The sequence below is a fragment of the Euphorbia lathyris genome, chromosome 1, assembly GCF_963576675.1.
Source record: "Euphorbia lathyris chromosome 1, ddEupLath1.1, whole genome shotgun sequence".
Classification (NCBI taxonomy): domain Eukaryota; kingdom Viridiplantae; phylum Streptophyta; class Magnoliopsida; order Malpighiales; family Euphorbiaceae; genus Euphorbia; species Euphorbia lathyris.
In genome coordinates, this window is record NC_088910.1 from 82,517,520 (window position 1) to 82,541,528 (window position 24,009).

Here is a 24,009-nt window from a genome sequence, read left to right on the forward strand (position 1 = left end):
CAATACCTATGATTTCTGGCATTACAGTTTCAGCAGGACTACGCCTGTATGGACACTAGTAGATTTTGCTGTTGTAATAGCTTAATTTTAATCAATCAAAACAAGAATAATAGAAAAGCTCAATAAAAATGAAACTGAAATTTCATATAAATCTTGTATGAAATTTTTCAATGACTGCTACCAAATGAGATTCATAGAAATGTCACAACTAAGCTAGCAAGATAAAAGAGAAGAAAATTCAATCTTTTTAGACTAGCTAACCCAGACTAAAGTCATCATCTATCAAGCTTGGTGATGAATGGAGGAATGATGCTTCTTGAATAATGATGAGAATGAAGGATGCAAGAACAAAGCTTTCTTTAAGAGGGGGAAGGAAATGTAAATGCTAAAATTCTGAATGAATCGATGCAAATTGATACAAAGGGTATAAATAAAATGATTAAGGCATTTATGAGTGTGTAGACATTATGAGGTGGTTGATCAAGGCATTGGCATGGTAGAGTGATAGAGGCATATGAGTTGATAAAAAAAATGGCTATAGAAGCAACTGTAACTGTTGCTGCCTGCCTGGGAAAATAGCAGCAAGTCAGCTAGCTGTTTGAGATTTCACCGGAAACTATGCTTTATACTTCAACATTTTGGTTAGTGCTTCTGAAACTATAAAAGTGATGAGAGACAAAGGAATTACCAAGTGAGAAATAGAATACATCCCTTTTCTGTTGGAGAGAAAATGACATGATCCCCAATATTAAATAATGACCAAAATACCCATGTTATATATGATAGAAGATATTTAGCATCCAAGGGTAGGGTCCCACACTATCCTAAAAGTGAGATGGTTGTTTTTTCTACTCCTCCATATAAACAATATCTTAGTTTTTATCCAAATATTGAATTAGAAATGGAGAAAGAAGCAGTAAGAAGAAGAATGAAGATTATTGGTGCCCACTTTGAGGATATTTCTCTACCACTACCACTACCTGCTGCTGCCCATCTCCTTCCAATGGTACCTACCTGAACTGAATTCCTCGTCTTTTTTTTTTTTTTTTTACTTGTTTCATTTCATATTTTGTTTGTTAAAATGAAAAACAGAAGTGCAGCGGGAGTTTCTCAAGATGTGATAATAGAATGTATTACGCACGCCAAGCTTCTGATTCTCAACCTTTCTTTATGAGACACCATTCAACTCAGGTTCTTGCTTAATAATTATTTATTTATTTACTAATTCCATGGTTAACTTATTATTGGGAGACACAGCAGGGGGAAAAGCCCTCCAGTTGCTCTGCTGCACAGCCACAGCCATTGTATTCTAGGGCAGCAACAGTGGAACCTAACTCTCCCAATTTGCAATCTACACCCAAACAATATTCCACTCAACTCCCTCACTTTGCTAGACCTACCTCTATCATTTCCCATTCTAACGGTATAATTCATTTTCATTTCTTTTTTTTTTTTTTTTTTGACTTTTTTTTTTTTAATAATACTTGTGTGTGTGTGAAGTAGGAAATGAGTGGTCACCGAGGATGGACGTTGCAGAAGGTGGGCGCAGTTATATTATCACTGTTGAACTTCCAGGTGTGAATGCCAATCACATTACAGTGGAGCTCAACCAAACCACGTATTACTTTCTTATCCATACTTAACTATTTCTATTTTCAAACATAAGGAACAATTCTTTTTAAATTCATTCAAATACAAGCACTACAAATATCATTTTACTTCTACATCAATTCCCCAATTGATTTTCTCACATATTCTATATGTACCAAAAAAAAAGTTGATAATACTTCAAACAAAAACAAAACGACTAACAATTATAAACATGATTTCAGAGATAAGGGTTTCAATTCTCTTGGAAGGTTTGGTTCACACATACTTAACGGAATAGAATTAAGAAACGAAACAAGAAAAAGGAATGAAATGATCCTCAATTCCGTTGTGTGTTTGTTACAGTTCCACAAATGGAATGATATAGTCATGATTCCCTTTATAAATACATACATGCATGTGTCTTTCTTAATAAATTAATGGCCTAATGCTTCCTCAGCCCCCTTAACTTGTCCAAATTGGTCATTTTACCCCCTCAACTCATCGAATGTCATATTTACCCCCTTAACTCCATAAAAGTGGTATTTCTCACCCCCTCAACTTGTCCATTTATCCCCCCAACTTATAGAATGTTCTATTTACCCCCCTTAACTCCATAAAAGTGGTATTTTTCACCCTTACAATTCGTTATCGGAGCCTAAATTGATAGCTTTTTTTAACCGTTAAACCTATATTTATGCTATTTTGTAAGTGGAACCTAAATTGATACTTTCCTAAAAATCATAGGCCTATTTTGGTACATTATCCCTACATATAATGTATTTAACTTGTTTATATTAATGTTCTTGTTATTTGTATTTTTTATTCGTTCTTTCTCTTTTCAACTTTTTTGACTACTATAAAGGGATAAGAAATACCATTTTTATGGAGTTAAGAGGGTAAATAGGATCATAAGTGGTGAGAAATGCCACTTTTATGGAGTTAAGGGGGTAAATAGGATATTTGATGAGTTGAGAAGAGGTAAAATAACGAATTTGGACAAGTTAAGGGGGTGAGAAATACCATTTTTATGGAGTTAAAGGGGTAAATAGGACATTCAATGAGTTGGAGGGGTAAAATGATCAATTTGGACAAGTTAAAGGGGTTGGAGAAACATTAAGTCTAAATTAATCACATGTAAATATAAAAATAAAAATCAATTACTTCAACCATTAAAATAAAAAGACGATGAAATAGAGGAAATTGAAATAAAATAAATCAAAGAAAATATATAAATATTTTATTTTAAAAAGAAATAATTTTTTTAAAATAATTAAAAATAAATACTAAAACTGAATAATATGATAAAAGAAAAATATTTGTTAAAATTATTTTTCAGAGCAAAAAAGTAAAAACAAATAAGTACAAGATTCAAAAGTGAAATTAATCTAAGAATAAAAAAGTATAAATAAAAAATATAACAATCAAAACAAAAAATCAAAAACTAAAATTTAGGCGAAAATATATTTTGAGAAAAAAGAATAAAAAAAATATAAGTATAAGGATCAAAAGTAAAATTATTCCAATGATTAAAAAAGTAATAATAAATAAATATATGGACCAAAATAAAAATTAAAAATAAAATAGAGACTAAAGTAGAATTTTACAAGAATGGCAGAGGTTCAAATAACAAAGCACGTTTGGGGAATTAGTAAGAGATGGAAAATGGAATGGAAAACCTTAGGGAGCTGGCAATGAGATTAGAAGAGTTCGGTAAACCTAAAAATAAATAAAAAATGTAAAAAGAATAATTAAATTAATAAAACAAACATTATCAAAAGAAATGAAACCTTCTATTTCCCTTACCTTCTGCTGGAAACCCAAAATAAACATCCTCTAATTAAAGATTTTAAATTTGAATCTTGATATACGATAACTGATTTTAGAGATAATAAAGGTAAATTTAACCGTAACATTTCAAGCGAAATGCAAATTTAGCCCCAACATATGAAATAATGTAAATTTAATCCTAACATTTCAAGCGAAATGTAAATTTAGCCATAACATATGAAATAATGTAAATTTAACCATAACATTTCCAAACAAGGTCAATTTTAGCCTTGTACTATCGAAAATTTGAAAAAACTAGTTTGATTATTATTTAACTGTCACATCGAACCTTCCAAACAAGTTTGTCTATAAATTGAAACGATTCGTATATTTTTTTATTGGTTTTTTTGTAACTATATTAATAATATAGTCAACTAAAAAAATATATTAGTAACACATTAAATATTTTAGACTGTTTGACAAAAAAAAATTGTGATTAACTTATATGTAGCAAATTTAGTTTTTAACATTTTAATAGAATTTTTGTAATTTTGCTAGTAATACACTAAATATATATTTTAGACAGTTTATATTTGGAAGGTTTAAAGTGACAGTTAAACGCCGGTTAAACCAGTTTTTTTTCTATTTTTCGATAACGTAAGATTGAAATTGATCTTACTTGGAAATGTTGGGGTTAAATATGCACCGTTTTATAGTTAAAGCTAAATCTACAATTTTTTTAAACGTTAGGATTAAATTTGATATTTCTCCCTTGATTTTATAATAAAAAGAGAGAGAGTTGTCGATCGATTTAATCTAAAAAATTGGGTTCACATAATAAAAAAAAAAAAGCAAAACGCATATTTAAGTTCTGATTAATTTAATTTTTATTAATTAAGTTATTAATTTTTTAAATGAATGTATTAACTTTCAGATTAATTATTTTTAACACATTAAACCTCTATTTTCTTTAATAAGCAAAATCATATTGCACAAAACAAGTAAATAAATGTCATTTTGAATACAAGCTGAAACATAATTAGAAAAAATCTTCAATGAAAATTTTCATTTGAGAAGGAGATCATGTCTAGGTACCTAACATACGAGCCGCAAAAAATTTGCTTGACGTCTCTAATGCACGAACTCGATTGAAACAAAGGATCAGACCACCTCATAAATATCTTCAAATGATCCCCAAACAATTTTACACCACCGCATCACATTTAATTAACTGAATAGCAGAGGTTGAATCAGAAGCTACCAACATAACCTGATAACCACAATCCTCTATCACACGCAACGAATAAAGAATCGATAAAAGCTCCGCATGAAGGACCGATAAAGTAGTACCAATTGGAGCACCACAAAAAATGGATACAGCACCAATACAATCCCTAACAACTATGCCGAATGATCCAATAAAGCATTAAACCCCTAATCTTCTAAATAAAGACATTAAACTCTTTATCATTTATTTTGTAACACATTAAACTCTACTGGACGGTCTAGTTATGTGATGATACGTATTTGTAACAATGTTGATAGTTTGAGCTTAAACTAATAAAGAAACAATTTTATTTAGCTAAACTAGAAGGAAATAATCCCAGAGGTTTGAAACTCTGACCACTAATGGAGATCCATTGTATTTTATTCATAAAAAAATGTTGCATCCTTTACAAAATGTGAGGATTTTACATCACCATATCCCTAAGATAGAAATGACATAATACCTCTCAATGCACTGCTAATATCACTTAAGATATTAGGGGTAGAATGAGTACAAATAACCTAATGGCAAACTAGAAAATAGGCTAAATGGAAAAACATTAAATAGGTGGTGGCAAAATAGTAAATATAGTATAAGACAGAAGTTACAGAATTGGCAGAACTTGCTGGTGAAGTTAGCTAACATGCCGTGTGGATAAGGTGACACGTCATTTAGGCTGAAGCTTCGGTATTCCATATGACGTGTTGCAAGTTCCACACACCATCTAGATTCATTCGGAAAGATTAAAAAACTCTAGTGAGATTCCACATGTCGTGTGGCTAGAGTGACACATCATGTGACTGATCTTGCCTTGTTTCTTCATTGATGCACTTACTCATATGACGTGTTGCTGTTCTCACACACCGTGTGAGCCCTGTTTTTAGGGTTCTTCCGCTTCATTCATATTGATACCCTCGTCATTCTCTCATTCTCGAAAAGAGTTGGGCCCCAAGTCCTTGATGGTGTAATCGAGAGCCGCATCCGGCTTGTAAGGGCTTAAGCTCAAGTCATGCACATTAAAAGAGGGAGACGCCCTTCTCAACCAATTCAGGAGTGCTACATGGTAGGCATTGGCATTGAATTTCTTGGTAACCTTGAAGGGGTCATATTTCCTCGGTTGAAGCTTACTACTTAGAGCACTAACTATATGCTCCTTACTCAAGTACACCATGACCTCATCCACTACTTCAAAATGCACATCCCTTCATTTCTCATCAACCTTGGCCTTCAACTTTATATTCTATTCTTCAAGCTTCTCTTTCATTTCATCATGCATTTCTTGGAATTCATGAGCTAGCTTTTGGACGGGAATACTAACCTTGTCCCCTTTTGGTAGGCTTATAATATCAATGGTATGGTTGGGTACTTTAGTGTAGACCATTTCAAATGGAGACTTTCCAGTGCCCGAATGAATAGCCCCATTGTATGCAAACTCTACTTGAACTATCACCAAATCCCACATCTTCGGCTTGACCTTGCACTTAATCCTCAAGAGATTCCCCAAGATTCAATCACCCACCTCGGTTGTCCGTCGGTTTGAGGGTGAGCAATAGTACTAAAATTCAAGGAAGTGTTGAATAAAAGCCCAAAGGGTCCTCCAAAAGCGACTTAGGAACTTAGTATCCCGATCGGGCGAAATGCTCTTTGGTACCCCATGCAACCTCATGACCACTTGGAAGAAAAGCTTGGGTATGGATGAGGCATCATTGGTCTTTCGATGTGGAAGAAAGTGTTCCATCCTCGAAAAAACATAACCACAAATACAGAGTCCATCCCCCTTTGAGTTCTTGGCAAGCCCAAAATGAAGTCCATGGAGAGATCCTCCTAAACGATACTCGACACCGATAATGGCATGTAAAACCCCGAATTAGTGGCATTCCCCTTGGCAGTTTGGCATACATAACACTGATCCACTAAGTACGCCACATCTCTTCTCATCTTTGGCAAAACATAATAGGAACTTCCGCTTCATAGGTCTTCTCTCTCCTAAAATGTCATGTTGGACTTCCCACATGCAAGTCTTGCATCACCTTCTCCCAGATGGAGGTGTATGGTAGGCACAATAGGTTCCCTTTTATAAGGAAGTCATCTAGTAAATGATGGTCACTCTTGTACACTTCCCCCAAATGGTTTTGAAGTCTGGATCCTCTTTGTAATAATCTCTTGTCATATGCTTAAATGAGTCTACTTGTAATGTTATAGTCTTGAGTAGTGCTACCCTTTGGCTCAATGCATACGTAAATCAGTTTTGTTGCCCGACTTTATAGATAAGTTTGTAGAATAACTTATCCACAAACGTGGACCATCTAGCATGCATGGAACTCCTAAGTTGATTTTGGCTTCCCAAATACTTCAAGGCTTGATGATCCGTGTATAGAATGAACTTCTTTCCCACGAGGTATTGCTCCCGCATCTTCAAAGCCCTTACTATGGCATATAACTCTTCATCATAAGTAGCCCATTTATGCCTCAAGTCACATAATTTCTCACTAAAGTAGGCAATCAGCTTCCTTTCTTACATCAAGACTCCTCCAATGTCAACTCTACTCGTATCACACTCTACCTCAAAGAGTTTAAAATCTAGAAATTCAAGTACATGAGTCATGCTCAACTTCTCTTTGATGAGTGAAAAACTGGCCTCTTATCCATCCCTCCATTTTAACCCTCTCCCCTTCTTCAAACACTCGCTAAGGGGAGCTATAATGGTGCTGAAATTTCTAATGAACCTCTAATAGAAAATTGCCAATCCATGGAAGTTGCAAATCACTCCCACATTACGAGGCATTGGCCACTCTTGGATAGCCCTAACCTTCTCCTTATCCACTCACATGCCTTCTCCACTAACCTCATACCCAAGGAACACCAAACTCTCCATCACAAAGTCATACTTCTTAGTGTTTGCACAAAGTTGATGCTTCCTCAACAAGTCAAATACAACCCTCAAGTTCTCAAAGTGCTCCTTTAGTGTTTGGCTATGAATGAGGATGCCATCAAAGTAAACAACCATGAACTTACTTATTACCAGATGCATTACTTGGTTCATCAACCGCATGAAGGTGCTTGGAGCATTCGTCATTCCGAATGGCATCACTAACCACACATACAACCCATTTCTATTCTTGAAACCCGTCTTCCACTCACCCCCCGCTCTAATTCAAATTTGTTGTACCCGCTCTATAAATCAATCATTGAGAAAACCTTTGAACCACTCAATTGGTCTAACATATCTTCAAGTTAAGGGATATGAAACTTATACGAGATGGTGATCTTGTTGATAACTCAACTATCAATGCACATTCTCCAAGAGCCGTCTTTCTTTAGGGTAAGTAAAGCCATAACCGCACATGGCTCATGCTCTCCCTCATGTAACCCATCTCCACTAGCTCCTCCACTTTCTACCTCATAATCTCACTCTCCTTAGGACTCATCCTATAGTGTAGAAGGCTTGGAAAATTAGCTCCCGACAAGAAGTCAATATGATGTTGGATGTACCTCAAAGGTGGTAACCTGTGTGGAAGCTCTTCAAGAAACAAGTCATGGTACTTTTCAATCGTAGAACTCACTTTATGGGGCACTTCATGCTCTTCTTCTCCTTTCGCTCCCCCATTTTCCTTCACCATCACTATATATACAAGTTGGCTCTCTTCATGTTCACTAATGAAGGACTTATGAGTTGACACACGATTAGGGTTGCCTTCTTCTTCGTGATAGGCTCTCTCATCATAGAAGTAAGGATGTACTTCACCCATTCCTTCATAAATTTGTAAGTGTTCTGCCTCCACGCATGAATAACATCTCTCTCATATTGCCAATGTCTTCCCAAAAGCATATGACATGCATCAATTTCCACTACGTCATAATATACCTCATCTTCGTAATCTCTAATAACAATATGTACTTTGCAATATTGATTGAATCGAAGCTTCCCGACATTCTTGATCCACCCTATAGTATATGGGCTAGGATGTGCCTCCATAATCAACCCAAACTTCTTCATGATGGGATTGCTAATGATGTTCTCTTGGCTCCCACTATCAATAATGGCATTACATTTCTCCCCTTGCACTAAACATCAAGTTCATAACAATTGGTGTCGTTGATCCTCTTTAACCCGGTTAGACACAAGCAATCTCCTCACAACATGTATGACATAAGTCTCATCAAACTCCTTATCATCATCATCATCCTCAAGCGGCTCACAATATACACCATTATTATCCTCATAGTCATCTTTTTACCGTTCAACCAGATTGGTGTTTCTTCTCTTAGGGTACTTATTGGAGCGATACCCCGGTGCATTGCATCTAAATTATTTGAAAGGTGCCGACTTGGTATATGAATTTTTGCCTCTAAGAGGTGGTGGTGCTCCCCCCAATAGCCTTACATATCCCGTCGGTGCTTTCCCCATATTTGGAGCCTTCACCCACTTGAGCTCACCACTTACTTCCCCTTACCTAAAAGCCTCGATGGTTCCCAACTCATTGTCGAACTCTCTACGCCTAGTCAATGATAGCTCTCCCGACTCCTCACACTTAATTGAGATTCCACCTTGAAAGTTAAGTTCTGTATATCTTGTACTAGAATGACCATCAAGTCTCTATCTTTTCTTGGATGTTGTATCTCAATCCCTCTAAGTACCTCGATGTCTTTTGGCTCTCAGTTTCTGACAAATTAGCCCTTGATAAAAAGCCTTAAGAACTCTGAAGTGTATTCATGTACGCTTTGACTCCCTTGTGAACACCCTCGATATGAACTATAAATATATTGCTCATAGTACGTCTGCAAGAACCGCTCCCTCAACATCATTTTCATCTAAAACCAAGACCTAATCGGTTCCCTGCCTCTCATTCTCTATTCTTCCCTTAATTAATACCAACTTACCGAAGCTCCTCCTTTCAATTTATAAGCAACTAGCTTTACCTTCCTTTGTTTTGGAATACCCACATATTAAAAAAAAATGCTCAACTTCTGACAATCAATTTAAGAAACCCCCAATATCCAACTCACCCCCTAAAGCGGGCAAATCCACCTTTAATTTGAATTCATCATCCCTATCAAAAATTCCCCATATGTATGTTCCAGCATGCACATTTCCACCAAACAGATTTCTCCTAACATTCCTATTTCCATACTCATAATGCTTATAGTTTCCAATATCATGTTCAAACTCATCACTATCACAAGCATCATCATTTACTAATAGTAAGGCCTTTTACCCTCTCGTGGTCTCAAACCCCCTTAGTTTGGGTTTGGCGGAAATAGATTCCTCCTAGGTGGAGGTGGTGGTGGTGGGGCGGTGGTTGTGGAATATGGCCTTCCTCATTTCTTCTATGATGACCTCCCAAAGCTTGTTGGATTGTGTCTTAGATTGTTGGATTTGTTCTTCCAAATACCTATGTTCTTCATTTGGAACCTGACTTTGCTCTCTCATTTCAAGTCTCAACTCATCAATCTTCTTATCAAATGCTTTCATAATGTCTTGTGGATTCTCGATTGAACCATATCGAAAGAAGTCTCGTGTTAGGAAAATGAGCGGCTCTGATTCCAACTGATATAGATTTGTAATGATGTTGATAGTTTTGACCGTAAACTAACAACAAGACAACTCTTCTCTAACTAAAGGAGAAGAAAATAAGTCCAAAGGTTTGAAGCCTTAGCCTCTAATGGATATCCCATGTGTTTGATTCATAAAAAAAGTTGCATCCTTTGCAAAAATGTGAGACTTTTATACCTCCATAACCCAAGATAGAAACGACATAATACCCCTCAATGTAGGTAGAATGGGTACAAATAACCTAATAGCCAACTAAAAAATAGGCTAAATGAAAAAACATTAAATAGGTAATGGCAAAGCAGTAAATACATCATAAGACAAAAGTTGCAGAACTTGCTGGTGAAGTTAGTCCACACGCCGTGTGGATAAGCTGACACGACGTGCGGGCTGAAGCTTCGATATTCCACACAGTGTGGTGCAAGATCCATACGTCGTGTGGATTCATTCGTAAAGATCAAAAACTCCAGTGAGATTCAACACGATGTGTGGGCTAGGATGACACGACGTGTGATTGCTCTTGTCATGTTTCTTTGTTGATGCACTTGCTCACACGGCATGTTGATGTTCTCACACGCCGTGTGATCCCTGTTTTCGGGGTTCATTCGCTTCCTTCACATTGATGCCCTCATCATATGTGTGATTTAAAATCCGCATAGTATCAACAGAACTGCCTTTAGAACAATTAAAGTGACTAACTTTGCAAACAATTAAAGTGACTAACTTTGCAAACTTCAGAAACTACATACTCCTATCTGTAATTTTTTTAAACCATGGGACCCTCTTTGCAAATCGATCAAACTAGAAAGTTTATTTTTTTATTTTTTCCAAAAAAAAATCAGATACTTGCTCAAGTGTTTAATTAGCAATTTTTTAATAGTAATTAGCAATTTTTGTTAAATTGAAATTAATTTTTGATAATATTTTTGACAGATTGAGAATAATGGGAAAACGGTGTAATGAATGGTCAAGTGAATCAATTTGTGCATATCATAAGAGAGAAATAATACAAGGACCCTATCAAGTTTCTTGGCCACTTCCTTCCGATGCTAATAAGGATTCTGTCTCCGCCGAATTCCTGTAAGTTTCTTTATTAAATTTCTTCATATATATATATATATATATATATATATATATATATATATATATATATATATATATATATATATATATATATATATATATATATATGAGAGATCAGGTGTGACACATCTCTTATGGTGTGACAAGTCTTATTGTGTGACAATGACCAGTTTTGTAAATAACCAAAAAGGGGTGGCAAATTTGTAAATAAAAAAAAACAGAAAATTGTTTTATTTTTTTTCTTTAAAATGCATTTTCCCGACTTTTCCAACCTCGTTTTTTAAAAATTTTTATACCGTTGGACTCGTCTTAATTAAACGGTCATTTTAAGATCCATGAAGCTCAAGTAAAAAAATTCCGGTGAACGGAATCCGGGTGGGCATTTTCCGGCAAGAAAAAAAGTGTCCAGAAAATTCTCAAAAAATTCCAAAACATGTAAAACATTATTCTAAGAAACTTTAATTCTTGGGTCGAAGCGAGATTTCTTACGGTTTAGTCCCAATAAAACGTTTTCCTTAATTTTATCCATTTTACATGCTTCAATAATTTGTTGGGTAAAAACTGTAAGGAATCTCACTTTGAGCCAATAATTAAAGTTTCTTAAAATAATGTTTTACATGTTTTGGAATTTTTTGATAATTTTCTGGACACTTTTTTTGTCATACTTACGTTGTTCCAAATCAATGTACCATTTGTTCCAACATAATACTTATATTGTTCCAACAGAAAATTGTTTTATTTTTTTCTTTAAAATACATTTTTCTAACATTTCTAACCTCGTTTTTCGAAAAATTTTATACTATTAGACTCGTCTAAATTAGACAGTCATTTTAATATCCCTGACGCTCAAGTAAAAATAAAATCTGGTGAACGGAATCCGAGTTGGCGTTTTCTGGCAAGAAAACAAGTACCCAGAAAATTCTAAAAAAATTCTAAAAAATGTAAAACATTATTCTAAGGAACTTTAATTCTTGGGTCGAATCGGGATTTCTTACGGTTTAGTCCCAATAAAACGTGTTCCTTAATTTTATCCATTTTACATGCTTCAACAATTTATTGGGTCAAAACTGTAAGGAATTTCGCTTTGAACCAAGAATTAAAGTTTCTTAAAATCATGTTTTACATGTTTTCAAATTTTTTGATAATTTTCTGGTCACGTTTTTTGTCCTACTTACATTGTTCCAAATCAGTGTACCATTTGTTCCAAATCAGTGTACCATTTGTTCCAACATAATACTTGCATTGTTCCAACAGAAAAATGTTTTATTTCTTTTCTTTAAAATACATTTTCCCTACATTTCTAATCTTGTTTTTCGAAAATTTTTATACTATTAGACTCGTCTAAATTAGACGGTCATTTTAAGATCCCTGAAGCTCAAGTAAAAAAAATTCCGGTGAACGGAATCCGGGTGGGCACTTTTTTTCTCGCCGGAAAACGCCCACCCGGATTCCGTTCACCGGAATTTTTTTTACTTGAGCTTCAGGGATCTTAAAATGACCGTCTAATTAAGACGAGTCCAACGGTATAAAATTTTTCGAAAAATGAGGTTGGAGATGTCGGGAAAATGTATTTTAAAGAAAAGAAATAAAACAATTTTTTCTATCCTCTCTTTCATTTTATTTGCCACATTGCCCTTTTTAATTATCATTAAAACTACGTAGTTTTGTTATGTCACATAATAAGCTCCTTATCACAACTTAAGCCCTTGTCACGCTGAATCCCACCCATATATATATATATATATTTCAATTTAGCTTAAGTCATTAAGTTTATAATTACACCCATTGAATCAAATATATCAAATTTCGGTCTAAAAAAAGTGTAGGCGATTTTATCACTTTGTTTGGTTTAAGAGTTAAAGAAAATCAATAAAGTAAGGTAAATATACATGTTTATTTTCTTGACAATTGATTTTAATAGTAACGTTTTTCAACACTCCAAATTGAAGCCTTTCAATATTACAAATTTATCCTACTAAATTTGCGTCTGGAGTTTAGGAAAACTCTACCGTATAGAGTTGAGCAAATCTAAGTCCTCCAATTAATTCAACAGCTACAATTAAAACTAAATAAAATATTAATTAATATTCTTTTTTCTCTCTCTTCCTTTCCATCACCCATTCTCTTTTCACACTCATTCCCTTCCTTTCCCCCAGCTTCCTTCACTGCCAACTCACCACAACCGTCGAAAAATTATCCACAGCCGCCGGATTTTTCTCCGGCCACCACAGACGCCGGAAAATTATCTCCGGCCACTACAGATGCTAGAATTTGGAATTCAATTTGATTAATTTAAGCATACTAAGGCAATTGATAAAAAAACTAAAATTAATTAGAAAATAGTCAATAAGGAGAAACAAAATTCAATTTTCATTATATATAAAACCAGGAAAGTAGCTATATCTAACCCAGGAAATAAAAATAAAATAACACCTGAAGCAATATTCATAAGAAGCCAGAATTTATAGTCATCTAAATAATGAAATCAAATTAAAAGGCTGAAGTCTTCATCGACACTCCTTGCACCATTAACATGGCAAAATTTTGATTCTAAATTCTAGAAATTTCAATTTCAATTCAGTAATTAATAACAAAAGCCAAACAATTGAAGTATTTAACTAACCTCAAGATGGCCGGAGATAATTTTTTGGCGTCTGTGGTGGCCGGAGAAAAATCCGGCGGCTGTGGATAATTTTCCGGCGGCTGTGGTGAGTTGGCAGTGAAGAAAGCTAGGGGAAAGGAAGGGAATGAGTGTGAAAAGAGAGTGGGTGATGGAAAGAAAGAGAGAGAAAAAAGGATATTAATTAATATTTTATTTGGTTTTAATTGTGGCTGTTGGATTAATTGGAGGGCTTAGATTTGCTCAACTCTACACTGTGGAGTTTTTCTAAACTCCAGAGGTTCTGGACGCCTAAATTTTAATAATTCAAACCAAGATAAAATGAAAAAACCTTGTTACTCATGTCCTATACAAATCTCAAAGTAAAGAGTGAAAAGTACTATCGCATGTAGAGTCACAAGATTTTGTTAAGAATTGAAGGAACCAAAGTTGTAATTTAGAATAGACCTGGTGTGTAATTTTTAAGACTAATAGTTTTCTAAATGTAAAAAGAACAAAAAAATGGAAAATAAATAAACTCTTTATTGCTTCTCTCCACTCATTCACACCAATACATAACATTTGATACTCTCTATATATAAGAGTTTAATCCGAAATTGATTAAGAAAAAAACAAAAAACAACCATGTATTGACTTAACCAAAAAAAACAAAGACTTTTGTACCCAAAATATGGGTAGTCTTTAATTTTTTTCTGCTCATATCATGGGCTTCATTAATAATTGTTTTATTTATATTTTTGTAATTTTTAAATTAAGTTTATTTTATTTTTTAACATACCCTTTTAAACTTAATTTTTTGTGACTTCCAGTTGAGCTCTCAAATGACCGAACACATCGTACTTCAACGGCTTTGTAAAAATGTCTGCAATTTGATCTTGAGTTTTCACGTATTTCAGCTTCACCTCCTTTTGCTCAATGCACTCCCAAATAAAATGATACCTCGTATCAATGTGCTTACTTCGATCATGAAACACTGGATTTTTCGCTAATGCCAGTGCAGACTTGTTATCGATAAAAATCTCTGTTGGATCATTTTGACTCATCAGAAATTCTTTTAGCAATTTTCGGAGCCAAATTGCATGACAAACACATGAGGTTGCAGCAACATATTCAGCTTCACAGGTTGACAGCGTCACAATTGCCTGCTTCTTTGAACTCTAAGTAAATGCAGTATCACCCAGAAAAAAATAAAAAGCCAGTTGTACTTTTTCGGTCATCCTTGTCACCAGCCCAATCACTGTCACAGTATCCAACTAATTTGAAATCGTTAGTTTTTGAATAAAATAATCCCAAATTAGTTGTACCTTTCACGTAACAGAGAATTCTTTTTGCTGCATTCCAATGTAACACCGTCGGGGCTTCCATGTATCGACTTACTAAGCCAACTCCATAGAGAATGTCCGATCTCGTACACGTCAAATATCTGAGACTTCCGACCAAGCTTCGGAATAATATCGGATTGACTTTGTCTCCACCTTCATCTTTAGTCAACTTGATTTCACATTCGACTGGCGTGCTGACGGAATTACAATTTTCCATCTTGAACTTCTTTAAGATCTCCTTCGCAAAAACACTTTGAGAGATAAAAATTTCGTCGTCATTCTGCTTCACTTCAATGCCAAGATAATATGACATTAGACCAATGTCAGTCATCTCGAACTCACGAGCCATTGTCTTCTTGAACTCCTCAAACATCTTAGGATTGTTCCCTGTAAAAATGAGATCATCCACATACAAACAAACAAGTAACATATCTTCATTTTTCACCTTTGCATACAGGGCATATTCATGTGGGCATTTGACAAAACCATTTTCTTGAAAATATTTGTCAATGCGACTGTTCAAGGCTCGTGGTGCTTGCTTGAGACCGTAAAGTGCCTTTTTTAATTTTAGCACTTTATTTTCTTGATCTTTCACAACATACCCAAGTGGTTGCTGGATATAAATTTCCTCTTCCAGATATCCGTTGAGAAATGCGGATTTTACGTCCATTTGATGGATTCTCCACCCGTATTAAGCTACAGAAATTACCAGTCTGATAGTCTCCATTCTGGCAACAGGAGCAAAAACTTCATTGTAGTCAATTCCGGGTCGTTGACTGAACCCTTTCGCCACCAATCTTGCTTTATGTCGGACAATTTCACCGTTTGCATCTTTCTTTGCTTTGAACACCCATTTAACTCCAATGGCTTTTTGACCGGCCGGAAGTGATGTTAGCTCCCATGTTTTATTTTTCTCGATCGAATGAATCTCCTCTTCCATGGCTTTTCTCCATTTTTCTTCTTTCATTGCTTCGTCTGGATCTGTTGGTTCATCATTAACAAAATGACAATAAAGAGTTAGTTCATCATCGAGATTTCTTGTTACATCATAGAGATCTTTAATAGGTATGAATTTTTTTGGCTTTCCGGGTGGATGTTCATCTGAACTGTCTCCATCACTCGAGGATGAACTCGAACTGGATGAGCTTGCTGATGTCGAACTGGTTGTTGGTGTTGTGGCTGCGACTGTGGCTGGTTCTTCCTGATCATTGTCTTCATCCATGAAAGGATAAAAACTGTAGCTGTTTTCTTTTTCACCTGTCCAATCCCAAACTGCTTCTTCATCAATGGTGACATCTCTATTGATGACGATTTTCTGAGTCTGAGGATCAAACATTTTGTACCCTTTGGAATGTTCTGAATAACCCACAAACAAATATTTCTTGCTTTTATCATCTAGCTTCTTGCGTTCTTCATCGGGTACATGGACATGAGCAACACTGCCAAAAACACGCAAATGAGAAATACTGGGTTTTATTCCGCTCCATGCTTCTTGTGGAGTTTGATCCCAAACACTGACAGTTGGCGATCTGTTCAACAGGTAGACAACACAGTCTACTGCTTCGGCCCATAACTCATTCGGTAAATTTTTGCTTTTTAACATGCTCCTCACCATATTGAGCACCGTTCTGTTCTTTCTTTCTACTACGCCATTTTGCTGAGGTGATCTGGGGACTGAAAGGAAATGACGGATTCCATGCTGTTCACAAAATTGCTTGAAAGAGATGGACATGTATTCACCGCCTCTGTCTGATCTGAGTGCCTTAATAAAATGACCACTTTCTTTCTCCACTTGGACTTTGAATTTTTTAAATGTCTCAAAAACTTCTGTTTTTTCCTTCAAAAAATACACCCAAGTTTTTCTACTATAATCATCAATGAAAAGCAGAAAATATTTATTTTTACCCAGAGACTGTGGAGTGATCGGTCCACACACGTTTGTGTGAACTAGCTCAAGTGGCGCCTTTGCTCTTGACATGGACTCCTTTGGAAAACTGGTTCTGAATTGTTTTCCAACAAGACATCCTTGACACAATTGATGAGGCTGGTCAATATGAGGCAATCCGTTTACCATCTGCTTCTGTCCCAACTGCTTCAGTCCTCCAAAATTGAGATGTCCGTATCGTAAATGCCAAAGCCAGGGGGGACTTTGCACACAAGCTTTCAAACATTTAGCCACGTCTGTCTGAATGTTAATTGTGAACATTCTGTTTTTCGCCATTGGTACTCGTGCAATCAACTCTTTTTTCTCATTCAACAGGAGTAGTTTCCGATCCACCATGTGAACTTCATAATTTTTCTCCAGTAACTGTCCCAAACTCAAAATATTGCTTTTCATGCTAGGAACATAATAAACATTATCAATAAACTGGTGAGTGCCGTTTTTGAGCCGAATAAGAATTGTTCCTTTGCCTGTAATAGGAACCTTAGAGGAATCTCCAAATACAACATTACCGCGAACGGATTCATAGAGCTCCACGAACATCTTTTTGTCACCACACATATGGTTACTTGCCGCATTGTCAAGATACCATATATTATTTTCGCGATTTTCTTCACCTTCGTAGGTAAGTAACACTGTGCCAGTTACTTCCTCATCTTGAATATTATTGGCAGTCTCCTCTACCTCCTTAGGCGGACTCCAACATTCCACCGCATAGTGACCGTACTTAGAGCAATTATAACATTGAATGTTGGACTTGTCGCGTCCTTCATTCGGCCTCCAGTTTCCTCATCCTTGACCGCATCCTCGGCCTCTTCCTCTGCCTCTGGTGAATTGAGTGCTTCTGTCATTGTTGTTGTTGCCGTTTTCATTTCTGCCTTGATTTCTGCCACGTCCTCGTCCTCTACCATTTCCTCCTCGACCTCTTCCGCGTCCTTTGCCGGACTGACTACTTTTGCCATTTTTAAACACAGCCTTTGTTGCTAAGACTTGTTCTGCGAAATCTTCTCTTCGTTTCTCAAACCACTCCTCTCGTGCTTGTAGTGACCCTACAACTTCATCAACGGACATTTCGCTGATGTCCCTGGACTCCTCCATAGCCAGCACTACGTAATCAAATTTTGGTAGTAGTGATCGCAGAATTTTTTCAACAATTCTGGACTCTTCAATTTTTTCTCCATACTGCCGCATCTGATTTACGACAGATTTTACTCGGGATGAGTAATCACTAATGGCTTCCGTCTCTTTCATCCTCATCACCTCAAATTCTCCTCTCAGCATCTGCAAACGAACTTTTTAACTTTCTCCTCCCCTTGAAGAGAAACTCGTAGGATTTCCCACGCTTATTTGGCGGTCGTAGCTTCGGCTACTTTCTCGAACATTAATTCATCCAAACCTTGATGGATGAGAGTAAGCGCCTTTTGATCACTTTTGCGATTTTTCTGCAGAGTATCTTTTTCTGCCTGTGTCAACGCTGCCTCGTTGGCTGGAACTACGTAGCCTTTTTCGATAATATCCCAGACATCTTGACATCCGAGTAACGCCTTCATTCGAATACACCAACTTGAATAATTGGTTTTGGTGAGCTGAGGGTATTGATAAGGAAGTTTGAGACCGTATGACATTTTTATAGGGTCTGTTTGGCGGAAGACTGACTCTCGTAACGTGGCTCTGATACCACTTTGTTAAGAATTTAAGGAATCAAAATTGTAATTTAGAATGGACTTGGTGTGTAATTTTGAAAGATAATAGTTTTCTAAATGTAAAAAGAACAAAAAATGGAAAATAAATAAACTCTTTATTGCTTCTCTCCATTCATTCACACCAATACATAACATTTGATACTCTCTATATATAAGAGTTTAATCCGAAATTGATTAAGAAAAAAACAAAAAACAACCATGCATTGACTTAACCAAAAAAAACAAAGACTTTTGTACCCAAAATATGGGTAGTCTTTAAATTTTTTCTGCTCATATCATGGGCTTCATTAATAATTGTTTTATTTATATTTTTGTAATTTCTAAATTAAGTTTATTTTATTTTTTAACAGATTTAACCGAATTTAATATTTACAAAATTACATCTTATGATTTTGTTGATTACAAGTTATATATATATATATAATTATTAGGGTTAATTTAAGAGGTGAAAGCTTTTAGTCGTTTAAACTAAGTTTCTAGTTCGATTTTGATGTATGTAGAAATTTTAATTGGGTTAATACACATATTTGCCCTTATGTTTTCGCAGAAAAACAGATTTACCCTTAAATCAAATAAACCCACAAAACTATCCCTGAATTTTCCATAAACCTGCAATTATACCCTAATCTGACGGAGCTGCTAAACGGCGATGACATCAAACCTTCTTGTCTGCAAAAAAATTGGATGACGACAATCAAAATTCATTTGGTTTCTTATTGTTTTCTATTGCTATTGCTTTTGGATTAATTAGGAGGTTTAGACGCCATTTTATTAAGTTGATTGAGCTTTTATGAAAATGAAATTTGACCAATCTGTTCTTCTAACTTGCTTTTAATCGAAATTGAATGTGCATATTTTTTTTCTGTTTGTGATTGGTTGTTCTTTTCTGAAGTTTTTCTGGAGATAAGAAGGTTTGATGTCATCGCCGTTTAGCAGCTCCGTCAGATTAGGGTATAATTGTAGGTTTATGGAAAATTTAGGGATAGTTTTGTGGGTTTATTTGATTTAAGGGCAAATCTGTTTTTCCGAGAAAACACAAGGGCAAATATGTGTATTAACCCATTTTAATTGAAAGAAAATCACTTAAAAAATTACTATAAAATCATTAATTACCAAAAAAAAAAAAAAACTATGTGATTGTAACTAATTGATGCATGATTTAATGTGTTTAAGTTAAAAAAAATCATGACTTAATTATTATGTATATTTTGAAAATGTCCTAGATCAGATTGTTTTATAATAATAATAATAATAATAAGGGTTTTAATTACATATATTTTGTAGGTGGGTATCTGTGGTATTTTTTTTTTACAAACACAACCTTGTGTCTGTAAAATTTTGCATGTTTTTTACTTTGCTAAATTTGGCCAATAACGACCTAAAAATGAAAATTTTCAAGAATTAAAGTTGTTTAGTATCATATTTATTGTGGGGCCATATTTTTAAATTTTCAAAATTATCATTTTTGGAGTTTTCTCTCTCAAAACATTAACTTTCTTTCTCATAAAAAACAACACATAAATGACCTTAAACCTAAAAAGTTGAAGAATTAAAGTTACTTAAAATATCATTTAACTCTTGAAAATTTTCATTTCGAGATCGTTATCGGCCAAATTCTGATAAAGTAAATCCAAATGCAAAATTTGGCAAACTATAGGATTGCATTTGCAAAATTTTACAAACCACGGGGTTGGGTTTGCAAAAAAAAAAGTACCATAGAAACTCATCTGTAAATCGACGAAACCTCATGTCATATATATATATATATATATATAAGTAATAATAAAGCACTGATATATCACAACGAAAATTATACTTTTTATTTTTGTTTTATTTTAGAAAGGCCTAAAATAAATATAGAATTCTTAAGTGTGCCATTTTGAAGATATAGCAATTGCATGTAGGTTATATTCTGAATGTTTATTTGATCTTAGTTGATAATTTGGTCTGAATGATTAATTATTTTTTCCGTTTCTAGACGATACTGTTGGGCTAGATTATTAAATTGCTAAAGAAATAACACAATAATATATAATATATTGACATGTCAATTTCAAGTCTGGAATGGTGTTTTTTTTCTTGTTTCAATAAATGATAATAGTAAATCTGGATAAGATTACATTACCACCAAGATTTTCACTGCTGAAAGAAAAATGTAACATTTTTTTTTTATGAAAATGATATATAGTATAATATCATTGTTTGACTATAATTTCTTTGTTTTCTTTTTATTATTTTTATTTTTATGGTAGAACATTCTTGGTTAACATGGAAAACAATTAACACGCTGATGAGGATGTTTTGAAAATTGAGAATGTTTAAAAGATAAGGAAAATGCCCAGGAATAGGAATATCCATCAGTCGGTTCGACTTGAAAACCGAACCAAATTAATAACACCTAAATAAAAACCGAATCTAATTGAATAATATTTATAAACCGAACCTAACCGAACTGAATATTTTAGTTCGGTTTTCGATTTCAATACATACTAGATATATTTTTATTTCTTATTTTATGTTATATAATTATAAAATCTATACTATTTATAATTAATAAATTATTGTGTATATAACCACGAGGTTGTGGTAGAGTGGTAAAGACTCCTCCTCCCTTAACCAAAGTTTCAGGGTTCGATCCTCGTTTTTGGGAATGGAAAAAAAATAAATTATTGTGTATCAACTTAGTTATTGTATATTGACTTATCAAATTTAATTATGGTATATCAACTTATCTAATTAATGTTATTATTTTATTTTATCATAGAATGAACTAGAGTATTGAAAATTCAAATTGAAAACATAACTTGTAAATTCAAATCGAGAAAAAAGATAACCTATATAATCTATAAGTAATTAATAAATAATTTAGATATAATTTATACAAATAAGTAACTAATATATATAATTTATAAATAATTTAGTAAATTCAAATCCATAAAAAGATAGCCTATATAAACTATTATATAACTTATTCGGTCGGTTCGGTTAATTCGGTTATTTTGTCATAAAAACAGAACCCACCAATATAACCGATATATCGAAACTGAACCTAATAGACCGAAAAACCGAAATTTATCGGTTCAGTCGGTTATTTTGGTTAGGTTCGGTTTTTGAACACCCCTACCCACGACTAGACTAAATACGATTTTCAATTTACTCAAATTATTTATTGGAGTATCCAAGGTTGTAAAAAACATTAGGCGCTAGTCGGGCGGCTAGGGCTCTCGAGGATTAATCGGAGATTAGTATGAGATTGATCGGAAATTAATCGGATTTATATTTTTATATTTTTTATTTGTTAATCAACCAATTGTTAAATAAATTTATTAAAATATGTATTATACTATCTAAAAATAATAATATAAAATTATTTAACATAGAAAAACACGTATATTTATAACATATGTCTTTAAAAATGTGCAAATATCAACATTTGAACAACAATATCATTGAAACAACTTAAAAGTGAATTATAATAAAGGAAAAATTAAATTCACAATAAAAAATGATTTTGTTCATCGTCGCTTAGGCGGCATCTAGGCGGTCTAGGCAGAGCCCATACAGCTAAAAATCGCCTAGGGGCCAAAAAAATGTCTAGAGGAACTAATCGAAGAAAATCAAAGCAAATTCTTGATTTTTTATGCCTAAATGGAGATTAAGCGATCTAGATGGCCTTAGTTTTGAACAATAGAAGTACAACAGATAGATTCTAGATTTTCCCCAATTATTTCGTAGTTGATTAGTATTAATTTTTTACATGAATGGAAAGTTAATTAAATAATATTATGTACCCTTAATTTCTTGTTAATAATGATAAATTCATGTTAAAAGATTATATATATATATATATATATATATATATATATTGTTTTGAGTTGCACATTATTTAGTGCAAAAATAATTTTTTGTATGTATTTTTGTTTTGATGGCTAAATTTTGATAATTTGATAAAGTTTAGTCATAGAACTTTTATTAGTATTAAAATATAGAGAAGTTACTTTTATAATTAAACTGATATTTATTTGATTATGTTTTTGATGATGCAGAGATGGAATTTTACGGATTATTGTTCCTAAACTTTGAGACTGTGGAGCCATTAAAAACTTGAAGGAATTGCACCTCTTTATTCAGCTTTTTAAAGAAAAAGTAAATAAATTACTATCATATACATGTACATGATCATAGACTTGTTATATAGCATGAATATATATAGGTCTAAATACAACCTCATTACTCAACTATCCTATTTTGGTCCTTCATACCAAATATATTATTAGATTTTTAGATTACGTTACGTTACTATCTTGTTGTTTTTTTTTTTTTTTTTTTTTTTTTTTTTTTTTTTGACAACATTACTATCTTGTATTTTAAAAACAATTTATATTCATAATTTGCTAAAAAATGCTGACAAGAGCTACATTTCTAAATATACCAGTACTAACCATATCTTGTGATAAAAACCTACTTTCACCCACCCATTGGCTGATGCTACCATTAATACATTGTTGACATGTCATTTAAATCAATAAAAAAACATACATTATTTACAGTAATAACGAAGTATCAGTAAGCATTTGAGCATTTATGGAAGCGGAATTAAAATGTCAAATTTAGATGTATGCACATATAAAGCAACATTCGGTAAACAATGCGCTAGTTTATTGGCTGATTTTTTAATAAAAGAAACAGAAATTTCATAATAATTAACAAGTAACATATGATAAGAGTTAATGATTGCACCAAATTCTGATAAATCTTGCAAATTGCATTGAACCGCCATAACTATTTCTTCCGCGTCCATCTAAATAATGATATTCGAACATCCGTTGTCAACAATAAACATCAACGTCTGGTCAAGACCCAATCTCAGCCATCCTCGGAGAAAAAATACCAAACAATCCAACAACATCACTATAAACACCCCCCAACCTGATAGAGTCAGCTCCTCGTATACACGCAACATCAATGTTTAGTTTCAGGCTGCAACCCCTAACCACTAGCCAGCTTTCCACCCGTTGGACACCACCATTCACTAAAGTCAATACTGTTGCTTTCTAAAATTGTTGAAGAAAGTCCTTACACATAAGCGTAACAAAGCATTGGCGGAACAAAAATCTTCTCCCAATAGCTCGAGTTTTGTTGACACCAAATCTCCCACAGCCAC

At 34.0% G+C, this 24,009-nt stretch overlaps 1 protein-coding gene across 1 annotated transcript; it reads left to right on the forward strand.

Annotated features, from left to right (window-relative positions):
* The first annotated feature begins 856 nt into the window (after positions 1–856).
* LOC136203663 (uncharacterized) lies at positions 857–23,139 on the forward strand. Its single transcript, XM_065994869.1, has 6 exons — positions 857–1,006; positions 1,093–1,191; positions 1,258–1,423; positions 1,504–1,618; positions 11,109–11,255; positions 22,892–23,139. Exons 1-6 carry the CDS (start codon positions 902–904, stop codon positions 22,926–22,928), a joined length of 669 nt encoding a protein of 222 aa, XP_065850941.1. The 5' UTR covers positions 857–901; the 3' UTR covers positions 22,929–23,139.
* Positions 23,140–24,009: the final 870 nt, after the last annotated feature.